General features: G+C 30.9%; 1 protein-coding gene across 3 annotated transcripts in view; it reads right to left on the bottom strand.

The window, feature by feature from the left end:
* The window catches only part of CSMD3 (CUB and Sushi multiple domains 3), a 1,326,016-nt gene that overhangs the window by 764,593 nt on the left and 547,917 nt on the right, over positions 1–13,506 (bottom strand). For 2 of the 3 annotated variants that reach the window (XM_061122845.1, XM_061122846.1), the window contains 2 exons: positions 12,857–12,934; positions 5,204–5,291 (listed from right to left, as the gene is read on the bottom strand). In XM_061122845.1, coding sequence (XP_060978828.1) covers positions 5,204–5,291; positions 12,857–12,934 — 166 coding nt within the window. The remainder of the gene's footprint in view (positions 1–5,203; positions 5,292–12,856; positions 12,935–13,506) is intronic. The other variant, XM_061122847.1, reaches the window with a different exon arrangement.

The raw sequence follows: 13,506 nt of genomic DNA, 5'->3' as shown, positions 1-13,506 counted from the left end.
GAGTTTATGATTCATTGTGTATCTACCTCACAGAGGCTAATTTTCCTTTGAGATGACAGGGGCCTGGTAAAAGAGAGTTAATTTAAGAGCTGGCCAAAGTGTATCATTTCATAATGGGCTGATACAGTGTATCTTTTGACAGTGATTTTTATTCCCCTATGGACTTTCCCTTTTCTTATTCTTTGGGGTGCTTCTCATACCTTTTATATACGAATGACCATTGTTTCATACTTTTTAAACACAGAAAAGTTATTCTTTTCCCTCTGAAAAAGGTTAATCTAAAAATATTGTATCCACTATTTCTGAATTGGTCCTGTTTTTAGGTGAAACTGAAATTGAAAGACAATCTAATCCACTCCTCTTGTAAAGAGCCCCCAACTCATATCTCTGCTTGATATTTTCTTTTTTCCAGATCCATGTTTTTATTAGTTATGCCTAGAAGAATCACTAGCAATTTCCTGAATGTACTGATCTTTATCATGCCTTTGCACAGTCCTTTTCATGCTTATACCTGGGAAATTTAGGAATTCTAAATAGAAATCATATAACAAGGCATATTCATTATTATCAATCTCAATAGGACACTCAAAATTACTTAGCAAGGAAATGTTTCTATATCAAACTTGATCTCCCACTATTGGTGATTACTATTTCCAGTTTTTCTCTCAAAGTTCCTCTGCTATACATTCCCATCTCCTGTGAGATGGGAATATGTGTGTGTGTGTGTGTGTGTGATATATATATAGGGTCTTGCTTGATGCATCATTACCAAAGTAAAATTACTAAACATGAGCTCTCTCATTTTCCCATCACAAAACCTTGACCCATCCTTGGAACTGCGTTTATTTTCTCCAAAAGAGTTATGTTCTTTTACTTATCTTTTTCCTATCATCAGTATTTTCCTCTCTACAGGATTGTTTATATCAACCAATAAATATGCTCTGGTTTCTTGTGTCTCTAAAAAGGAAATTTCTTTTGACTTCCTAATGACTACAGAACTGACCCATTATTCTTCTGCTTTACAGAATTTGATGTTCCAAAGCTATTACCTATCTGAACTGTCTATTTACTCTTTAGATTATTTCAATTTGTCTCAACCTCTGTCACTCCAATGAAATCACTCTTCTCAACAACCTTCATGTTGTCGAACTTAAGAGTCTTCTGTCCTCATCATTTTCAATTTTTCAATTTTGTTCAACATTCTGGACCCCCTTTTAAGGATTTCTTTCTCTTGCTTAATTTACACTTATTTCTCTTACCACTCATGAGAATGATAAAATAGCTTCTTAAATTTCATCACACCATGAAATAGCATAGATTTTTGGACTAGGTCACAGATTCTAGTTCACTGCCATCACCACGGTCCAAGTCTCTACCATCTTAAATCTAGACTACTTCAGTGCCCTTCTAACAAAAACCTCTGTTTCCTTCAATCTATTTATCTAAAGTATAAAGCATAAGGTACTGAAAACACAAATTGAATCTGTTCCTTCTCTCACAACTCTTTATAGCCTTCCCTAATAGATAGGTAACCTAATGAGGAGTCTGATATGCTACAATCCATAAGGTTGCAACAAATCAGATACAACTTAGCGACAGAACGACAAGAAGAAGAAAGCTGAATGAGTGAAGAAGCCTAGGTGTGACCATTGTGAACCAGAGAGCTTGTTCTGCCTAAAGGGAACACATATTAATAGTTTCCAGTAGATGTTGCAGCAAAGGCACATTGATTTTAGCTGCCAAATCTATAAACGAAATACAAAAATGTGTGAGTAATTGTATCAGTGTGTGTATGTGTGTGTGTGTGTGTGTGTGTAAAATCTCCTGATTTTCAAATGTTGACTCTCATATTTCAAAAAACACTGTGTGTTTAATAGGAAACATATCTTCACACCAGATTAGGTAGAATGGCTGTCAATTTGCTTTCTCTGCAGAAGAGACTGGTTTCTCCAGTGAACCAGTGAAGTTGCTCAGTCGTGCCCAACTCTTTGCAATTCCATGGACTGTAGCCTACCAGGCTCCTCCATCCATGGAATTTTCCAGGCAAGAGTACTGGAATGGGCTGCCATTTCCTTCTCCAGGGGATCTTCCCAACCCAGGGATTGAACCCAGATCTCCCATATTGCAGGCAGACACTTTACCATCTGAGCTACCAGGGAAGCCCCCTCACATCTCCTTAACTTCATTCTACCACTTTTCTATTGCATTCTGTGTTTTTCTCCAATTTACATTCTATAATTTAGACTCTCTGATCTTCTTCATCTTCCTGAAATAGCTCATCAAGTTCATCAGTGTGAGGCTCTTCCTTTTCTGAAGAATAGAGGCATAAAATTCTTCTGATACCAATGAAAATGGGACCTTCTTACATCAGGTGGGTTCCTATCCTGAAAATTTTATCCTCAAGTTTTGACTTCACAGTACTTTTCTTTTTTTGAAAAAAATGAGATTCATTTAATTATAGTCTTTTTTCACCATTAAATTTGAAGTACTATGTGGGGCATGTACTGTGTCTGTGTTATGTGTGTTATTTGTTCCTAGTTCAAAGCCAGGCACATAATAGGCAAGCAAAACAAGTAAATAATCAATGTATAAATATATAAATGGTCTCTGGACTTCATTTCTCTACATAACAGATTCTAATCACACTTTATCACGTAGCTCAACATTTGCCTCTGTGAACCTCATCTAGTTGCCAAAAATACCATAACTGTTCTGTCTCCATAGCATTTTAAAATATTGTTTAATTATAAGAGTATATCTTAGCCTGATTGTAAGCTCCTTGATTCTTAACATCTATCAGGGTGCCTAAAACATGACTGTAAGATAATCTGATGATTTGAAATTTACTAAAAGGTAATTTAACACACTATATTACTATTACTAATAGTAATAAGCCTATTTCTAATAAACCCCATATTTTTGTAAAAAGTGAGACCAAATAGATACTAACATCAATAATAATTATTTCAATTTATCTTTTCATACTATAATAGCAGCTAGAATTGAATGCTTATTAATCTTAAGTTTTACCATATTTACATTATCTCATGCAATCTTCCCCTCAATCCTATGAAACAGGTATTATCGTTTTTAGATCTGAGGAAAACATCCTCAGAGGAGACAATATATTGATGGTTGATTGTAAGAATGGGATCTGAATGAAGTTTGTTTGGTTTCAAAGCATAATGTGTGATTAAAGTGTCAGGATATACAATCAGGAAGTAATGAGTTCAAATTCCAGTTCCATAAAATTATTAGCTGGATAAGCAGACTTTTAGTTTTATTATTTGTAAGTGAAAATAAAAGTGTTAGTTGCTCAGTTGTGTCTGACTCTTTTTGACCCCATGGACTGTAACACTCTAGGCTCTTCTTTCCATGGAATTCTCCAGGCAAGAATACTGGAGTGGGTAGCCATTCCCTTTTTCAAGGGATCTTTCCGACCCAGGGATTGAACCTGGGTCTCCTGCATTGCAGGTAGATATTTTACCATCTGAGCCAAAGTGGGAATAAAATAACAAACAGGTTTTTTATTATAGGTTTTATTATTATAGGGTTTTTATTAAATAAAGAATACATGTACAAATACAAGGTAAATTGATGACACTTTGCAGTCTACAAAATATCACTTTTAACTACTGAGGTTGAGATTTAGTTGATTTTTAATATACTCACTTAGTTTATTAAGCTCTAACTCTGACCAGATTCCAGGTCTTTTGAATTTCTTTTTAATGTGATTTTTCAAACAATATTATCCATATTAATTATCAGGCTAGTTAAAGAAAGTTCTGTAAATTTTTTAGAAAATTACAATTCTATTCATATTAAACTAATATTGTTTTCCCCTCCAAGAATATCGAAATATAACTCTAAGTCAAATGATCCATGGAGACAAAATATTCATAGGTTTTTATTATAAGAACTACCTTTTTAGTCGCCGGGAATTTCTTTAGCATGTCATTTGTCCTTTATACAAACAGCATAAAGAAGTAAAGAATGTAAATGTATGGTATGTGAAACTATAACCATTATCATTTTTAAATTTAATATATCATGAATATTTTGTGAAAATAGTATTTGTGAACTAAATTATCACTTAGCATTTTATAGGATTTTGTATCTTTTATTTGTAAAATGTTACATTCAGAGGACTAGTGAAAATTAAATATTTTTAAACAATATTGTGTCATGGTGTAAATTAATAGTTACCATAATATTGAGTGCACTATTCCTTTGACACATTCAACCATGAGTGCTGTGTGTGCTAAATCGCTTCAGTCGTGTCTGACCCCCTGCAACCCCATGACCTGTAGCCCACCAGTCTCTTCTGCCCATGGGATTCTCCAGGGAAGAATACTGGCGTGGCTTACTGTGCCCTCCTCCAGGAGATCTTTCCGAACCAGGGATGGAACACACATCTTTATTTTTTCTGCATTGGCGGGCAGATTCTTTACCACCAGCACGACCTGGGAAGCCTAGTCTTATATTTTCTATGCTGTAAGTAAACTTAATTTCAATTTTTAAAATAAATACTAAATTTAAGATGGAGATAAAACTTATTCAAGTTAAATTTTCTTCTAAATAAAATGTTTATAGAGCATTTGCAGGAAGGTTTCACACGCAGTATCTCATTTGAAACAGCATTCTATGTAATACATTTGATTTACATGTTACAGAAGAGGAAATTCTGGCAGACGGGATTGAAAAACTTACCCAAGATCAGACAATTAATAAACATTAGAATATGAATTCCAACTCATGTATTTCAAATTGACTCTCATGATTTTTCACTTACTGTGCTGTGCTGTGCGTCGTTGCTCAGTCATGGCCATCTGCTTATGACCCCATGGAGTGCAGCGCGCCAGGCTCCTCTGTCCATGATGACTCTCCAGGCAAGAACACTGGAGTGGGTTGCCATGCCCTCCTCCAGGGAATCTTCCCAACCCAGGGATCCAACCCAGTTCTCCCACATAGCACATGACAATAAATGAATCATTTAAACTCCAAAAAGTTCCCTAGTAAATTTGATGTTATTTAATTAGTCATTTTAAAATAATAAAATACTATTAATCCCAACACATCAGTGAAATCTAGCTGCCACACTTTTAAGTCACCATGTCTTCATCTTCATATTATTATATTTGAAATTTAAGTGAAAATAAACTTTAACAAAGTTAATAATGAAATAGACAATTTAAAATCGTACCTAAAATCTGATCCAACTCTCTTCCCATTTTCTGGTTCTCCTGGATCTGGGCATAAATTGGAAGCTGTCTTAATACCTCCCTCATTTACTGAAACAATAGGAAAACAAGAAAAAAAAGAAGCAAAACATGTATGATTAGGAAATCAAGAGTGATATTCATTTCAAATTGTACATAAAATATATTCTTGTATTTTATTATTCTAATCACTATAATTTATACATAGAAAGTTAAATATGACTTTATAAACCAATAATGAGAGCAAAAACACTTTAATTTCTGAATATATAAAACATAACTTTCATGTTTCTATTCATTCACATACTACTTTGAATATTAACACATTAATTGTTAACACTTTATTTTTAATGACTATCAAATTGTGAAATCTATGGTAATGCACTCCCTAGGTATCATTGCCAGAGTTTCCATTAATTATTGGCAGCAGAGAAGTCACTACCAGTTACAGCAGTGTCATCAGATACTTCAACATAAAAATAAGACTTCATGGAAAAAGGTTAAGGATAATGGCACTTTTTAACTGGTATATAACAAGGAATTTATTCTACCAATGTGAAAATTAAACTGTGGTGCAAATTATCAAGCATGTCATTGAATTATGCTATAACGCTGAAAATCAAATTAAGGGCTTTACCCTTTAACAAGTCCCATGGCTATGTTTTAGTTAGTCATTGCACACTTTCAGCAGTTTCTTCAGAACACCCTATTGATAAATTATGTATTCATGTTTTCAGTGAATGTGATGACAGTAAATAAATAATTCCCTAGGAAATCTTTTTTTATGGAAAGATTATTAAACCAGATGAAGTCTGAAATATCTGAGTGACACTGTTTCACGAATTCAATCTTAAAACAAATTGGAGAATAACTATTCTGCTCTTCATCAATTTATCTGCTTTTTAAAGAAAAGAAAGGACCTGAGTAGAGACTCGAGATGAAAAAAATCTAAACTTTGCCATGGTTCTTGTCCTACACTGTCAATTGAATCACCTATAGATTTTTTTTTTCTTTTTGCAAAGAACAGATGTTTACTTTTCTGTCTAGATATTCTAATGCAATTACTCTGGGTAGATACTGTGAACCAGTTTGTTTTGTTGTTGTTTTCTTCCTTGTTTTTTAAATAATCTTCCAAGGGATCTAATGAAGAGTCAGTGTTTAAAAACACTGGATCCCTGCATCATTTAGCTTGGATTGTCAACTTATTCAAATTGATTTATCAGATAGCAAGATAAATATCAGATGATGGGCCAACAGTCATAACTCTGATAAAGCTGTCATATTCTCAACTAGATATGAAATCTTGTGTTTGCACTTTTATTCTACAAAAATCACTTTCTCAAATACCCTCAAATATATTCTTATTGCTCCCAGCTTAATTATAAATTCACCAATTCATATAATACATGTGATTTTTTTTTTTTTCTCCCTTTTCTGGGTCTGCTGACTTGCTAATTTATTTTTACCTCTCTGGTTTTTGCTATTATGTTTTCTTTGGCCACTCTTTTACTTTAGCTTATATCATATACAGAGGGCAAATTTAAAGGCACTGATCCATGATTCTCAATATGCTGAATTTTCTTCATGACTTGAAAAATTCTCTCTTTGCTAAGGACTTCCAACCTAAGGTTGTATCATTTTTTTTTTTTTCCCCAAGCTCCTTCCTGATCCTTCAATGACCTACTAGGTCCCTACCAAAAATCTCCTAATCATTTAATGTGCATGCTCAAATCTAATGTAATCCTTGATTTTTTTTTTCTATTATCATTCTCTTCCAATTCATCTTGAGTACTAGAAGAGAATTAAACTTTCTCAAACACAGCTTTCATTACTGTGCAAATATCCTACAATTCTAGATTTCTAAGCATATGTATTATATTTCCCTCTAGCCACCAAGATACATCCATAACCCAAGTCCAACAGATTCTTCATTCTTCTGAAATTAAGATACATCTGTAACCCAAGACCAACAAATTCTTCATTCTTCTGCAATTTTAATGGTTAGTCGTGCTCCTTCTTTGCGTTGTGCCTTCTCCAAGTCTTCATGCTTTCCTTATCTTCCTCTTTAGCTATCAAAATTCTATATATAATGTTCAGGACTCAGCTCAAGTCCCACCTTTTGCAAAATACAATCTCTCATTTCTTTCCAGATTTTCTAATCCATCCTTTTTATATAACATGAACAATTCTATATTTAATATTTAAGTTATCTTAAATATCATGCTTATATCATGCTCTTTAATAGTTTCATATGCTTTTGTTTTATTTACAAATATACACTTGATAAAGATAAAGAAAAAACTATAATTACTTTAATAATCCTACAGTACTCAGATGGGGGTTCATGATTTCTCTGTGAATATTTCCTAGTAGTTTAATTAAAAACAATGTGTTATACACTGTTTACAATGAGTAGAATATTTTTTCTATGGAAAGTACTGTCTTTCCTATCTCTGACTTTTGAAAATATCATAGTATATGTTATTAAAATGTGACTTTTTAGCATGTAATAGAGATAAGAAAAAGTAGTGGCATGATATAGGCTTCTTATATTAGGATATTAAATTTATAACAAAAATTATATGTAAATATAGAAATGATCTATGAATATATTTGAAAATAAAAAAGAAATGTCTTATTTTCCATTTTATCATCATTATTGCCTAGTTTAATATAAATTTTAACAGCAGCTAACACTTACATAGTACTTACTATATGTCAGTAACTAATCTACACCTTTTACATGTATCAACTCATTTAATTTTTGCAAGAATCTGAAGGGTAGCTACTATTATTATACATTTCCTACAGGTGAGGAAACTGAGACATAGAGAGGTTAAAACATATTTCTAAAGTACTACTTCTACTTTCTGCCATGGTTTAGGTTTCAACCTTGGCAGACTGATTCAAGAAGTTCTACTCTTAACTCTTGAGTACTCCATCCTATACAGAAAGTTCAGAAGAGCAAAATGGCATCAATAATTAAAATTCAAAACACTTTTCCAAATATTTTATTTTTCTTCCATAGTGGCTCAGATAGTGAAGAATGCAAAGCATATTTATAATTTTCACCATGTTCACTTAATTAATCCCAGTTCTTAAGATTTAATTGTCAAATTACTTTCATCTATTTGAAAAGTACCTTTCAAACTACTGTTTCTGGATATCTACAATAGGTGAAAAAGTTCCCAATTTAAAATGTGAAGAAAATAGGAGAGCTTCTGCATGATATATGTATTTGAGGTTTTTTTTAGTTAAAGTATTTAAAACTAAAAAAAAAACAAAAAAGTATATCATCTATTTCTTCTTATATTTGCATGCATGCTAAGTCGCTTCCCGCCAGGCTCCTCTGTCCATGGGATTCTACAGAAAAGAATACTGAGTGGGTTGCCGTGCCCTCCTCCAGGGGATCTCCTGACCCAGGGATGGAACCCACGTCTCTTATGTCTCATGCCTTGACAGGTGGATCCTTTACACTAGCACTACCTGGGAAACCCCTTTTAATAATCAAGTAACATAAAAATGCTGGTTTATTTCTTATATCATATTTCTTATATTACCTCTCTCTTATACTACCTCTCTCTTTATTACCTCTCCTGCATTAACAGGCGAGTTCTTACCACTAGCACCACCTGAGAAGCCATTCTGATATTTAGATACTAGGTAATTTTCTATAGCTAGTGATGCCAAGACATTCAAGTGAAGTTAGTATCCATTCGATCACCTGTTTTCATTACATAATGCCACTCAAACAACTGGACAAATATGTATCACTTTTACTTCTATCACTTTGAATAATAACTTGTAAAAAGAACATACACGTTCTTTAAAAATTAACTACATGGACAGGGCCTTGTCTCTTGAAAAGAGCGTGACTTTGGGAATATTCCTTTTGCTCTGATCTTAATGATAATAGTACTGTTATTATTATCATTACTACTGCCACTACTAATACAATATGAATCCCTTTCCCCACATATAAGCGGGAAAAAAACAGAGAGGAGAGCAGAACTTACAGAATTTAAAAAACTGGATGAATTGACATTTCATGAAACATCGAAGTATGTTTATTATATATGCATTTATAAAATACACTATAGGAATCTTTATGCACTATATTATAGTATGTTTTAGCTTGAAAAAACTATAAAATTAGTCAATATCAGAATAAAATACTATTATTATAAGCAAGTTTTCTGAACCTTCTAATTTTATATAGTATATAACCTAAAGTAAAAAATAAGTAGATTCTGAAAGTCATCTGACTAAAAGTCATATCTACATTACCTCATCCAGCTGGTGGCAGCATACAGATTTTTATATTAGATTTAAATTTTTTATTCTACCTTATAAAATAGAATGCTTTGGATCTTTTTCTTAATTCCAACATTATGGATGTTGTCAGAATGTCATTTAATAACTTTATATTCTGCAAAGAGTTACCTCTTATTTAACTTCCCAAGGAAATGTTGGATTCTTGCCAGCTGAGATTGTTCTTTTATTCAATCTTTTATATTCTTAGTCTAGCATGGTGCTACCATTGGGAAGTAGTTCAAACAGAATTGTGAAAGGAAGGTATAAAAAGAATGTATGAAAAGTATGGACTTGTAGAATATGACATAATTAAAAAAATTCATTCTGGAAAGCTCATGGTTTCTTTATAATTTCACCTCTTAAAAAGGTACAACACTTAGAAGAAAAGTTGGCTAGAGAAGAAAAGTTGGCTAGACTAAGTTCAATCAATTCAACATTTTAAAATATAAAAAAATATTTTATTTTATAAATTAAAAATATTTTTCCTTTACTTGAAAATCTATTATATTTGATAAATTATAAGATATAGATAGACTATATAGACTTCAGGTACCAAAGTTGGAAAAATAATTTGAATTAGCCATTTAAACAATGAAATGCTTCGCATGAACATTGCTGCAGTTTCCTGAATCTCTTATTAATTTATTTCTTAGTTAAAATTTAAAGGTGCTGTTGTGGGAAGACACACTTTGAAAATGTGTGTAGTTCATGTCCTCTATAATTATGCTCACTTGGGGAAATTCTTATGATAGAATTGTTTTTTTCAAACAATATAAGCTTTATTGTTTTTTATTTTAATGTGAACATTTAATGTCAGATAAAAGTTGTCTTCCTTGAAAATTTGGCCCTGTTTTAAATAAATGATTCAAAGAGATGGAGACCCAAATGCTTACTTGATAACAAGGATATAATAATGATAAAAGTTAAAGCATTATAAACTTCTCTGTGATCAATCATAGATAATATATATTTTAAACTATTAAATAGTTACTAAACATTTGAGGAAAAATTTGTAGAAAAATAAAATTTAAAATGATATTGGTTTATTACTTTGTGACTATCAAAGAATTGACATAAATAATTTTGTCCTGTTGAAAATGGGATTATTTATATTCAAAAAGAAAAATAAGAAAACCTCCTACATAAGCTGTAATGGATGGATGCAAAATTTATTTTAAAATTATGAAGCAAATAACATCTTTTGCTTTATGAGTAATTTTCTTATTTTTGTCTCAATAATTGTATTCCTGACAATTTAAAAGTAATTTTTTTTAGTTAAAAAAGAAAAAATATATATATATTTAATTAGGGTTTGTTTGTTTCCCTAGACACACTCATGTCTTAATCCCCTTTCTTATTCACCCTCATAACCACTGTACAAGACAATGAAAATAATATGAATGTCCACTAGGGCAATGTACCAAGTATAAAGAGCTACATATATCTTTTTTTTTTCCACTAAATAAATTTGACATGTAACCTCATTTAATGTTAAGGTATACAGCATGTTATTATGATACATTTACATATACTGTAATATAATTGCTGGTGATGTAGAGCTACATACATCTTAAGTCCTTGATAAATCTTTGATGCTTCAGTAATAGCCTGATTTCCCCAGGACATTGAAAATTTTGAAGTATGAAGCATATAAAACAACATTTGTCTAGCTAAAATGAGGAAAAGGGAAAAAGCAATAGCTTATAATTCTCCTTAGTTTCCAAAATAAATACATTAGCCACACAAAATATTAGGGGAAAAGTAGTAAACAGAATTATTTAAGTTTGCAAACATTTATTGCATGTTGACATGATAAAACTTGATATGTCAGAATAATTTCATCTAACAAAATTTTTCTGTTCATATTTTCTACTATAAGAAAGATTTCTTTCTCTCTGAAATGTATCAAACAATTATAGTGAAAATATTATAGATTATTTATTGTTCTTAAAAATGAATATATCTGTTTTGAAAATATCCTTTAATTCTAAAAATATAACAGCATAATTATAACAGATTTTTGCTGTTGTATGGCAGAAACCAACACAAAATTGTAAATACTGTAAGGCAATTTTCCTCCAATTAACTAACTAAATAAACAAAATAAAATAAACAATAAACCATTATTATGTGACTAAATACTTTGAAATGAACTGTCTAATGCTTTCCAAACAGGTAACACAATTTGAAGATTCCCTACTTATATCTCCTATGTTTGGTTTCATATATGCAAATCTAACAAAATGTGAAAATCATATTTTAAAATTAGAACGCTTTAAAATATTTGATACCAACAAGCTCCAAGTTTGCTTTTGATAATTGCTATAATTGCTCAATTGTGTCATTTACTGTTTCAAATAAAACTCAAATATGGGGGTAGAACCTTTTTCTGATATAGTGATTGTTTTAAAGAAATAGTTTCAAACTCGTTTTATCACATCATGTGGAATTGAATAAAAATAAATAATGCTAAAATACATATATTCACTAAAAAAGAATAACATGTATTTATAAGAATTAATCTTATTTATTATCAATAAGGCATCAGATATGGTGTCATAAATGACTTCTTTCAAAATTTATAATATGTATCTACAAACTGCTATTGATTAATATTGAAAAATGCACAGCTCTCTTAAATGTTTTATTGTATGTTCATTTATATTCATATAACAATGAATATTTTAGTTCAGTGATTCTTAATCTGAGGGTCATGGATGAACTTCAGATGATCTATAAATCCCTGAATAGTAAGCAAAACTGTGTATTGGGGCACAAATAAATACATGTAATTCAGTTCATTTCATGAGATTTTTTCTTAAAAAAAAAAACAATTAGTTAATTCATTTACAAAGTCCTTGACTTAAAGGATTTGTATAAATTAACTCAAACTAAAATATATTTTTCCCTTAAATGAAAAACTGCTATTAAAAAATTTCCCTTACAAAAATGATTATGTTGAAATGTAGATATGTTCAAACAAAAATTCCTACAAGAAATCATCAATTTAATGTTTTTTATTCATTTTTTAATCTCACATACTAGAATTAGAAAACTAGAATGTAATCAACATGTTAGATCAAAAGAGTTTTTGTTTTTTACATTTTGAAACAATCTGAGCTCCAAAGTTTACCACATTAACCTAAAACTCAATATGCATTTAAGTATAAGAAAATATTGTATAGTAACCATGCATGTTATATAGATATTAATGCAGTTAATTTGGTAAATACACAAATGTTTCTATAAAACACACAAACAACACAGACAACCACAAACTTCACTCTTGCACTAGAGAAAGAAACAAAAAGGAGTACACTCACAGATAGAAAACTTGTTGCTGTTGTCTTTCCCTGGAAACAATTTAAATCCTCTAGATTTAAAATCTATGGCCTTTTTCACTAGTTAAGGAAACAAACAAAAACATGTATCAGGATACACAATTTCAAAATGAAATTCAAGTTAACAAATTTTGTTAGCATGGTATTATGCATGTTAAAGAAACTGCTTTCTTAAGCCTGATATAGGGTACCCGGAAGAAAATAAAGGAAAAAAATAGCAATTTGATTACTAAGTATTGAAAATACCAAGCAGTATAAAAATTTTAAAGGTTCTATAGGGAGAATCCTGCATACATATACAGGTACTTTTAAACACTACAGAACTTTTATAGAAGAGCAAAAAAAAAAAAATTAACTATCATAAATCATTTGAATTCATCTAACTTTATGGAAAAATTAAACTAGAAAAATAAAAATACTGATATAAAAGTGGGAAGAATTTAATGAATCTTTTTTTATATATAAACTAATGTATTTTTAAGGCAATTTAGCTTAATTAAATATTAGGACACATTTAAGAAAATGACATCATTGAAAAAACTTAAAATGTATTTTATTATTTCTTCCAATAACCATTTCCAAATTTCATAACTCTGCTTTTGAACAATGATCGATGTTCAGACTATATTATG

The sequence above is a fragment of the Dama dama genome, chromosome 21 (assembly GCF_033118175.1).
Source record: "Dama dama isolate Ldn47 chromosome 21, ASM3311817v1, whole genome shotgun sequence".
In the NCBI taxonomy this organism is placed as follows: Eukaryota; Metazoa; Chordata; class Mammalia; order Artiodactyla; family Cervidae; genus Dama; species Dama dama.
Note: the sequence above shows the minus strand (reverse complement) of the source record. Positions and strands in the feature narration are given on the sequence as shown.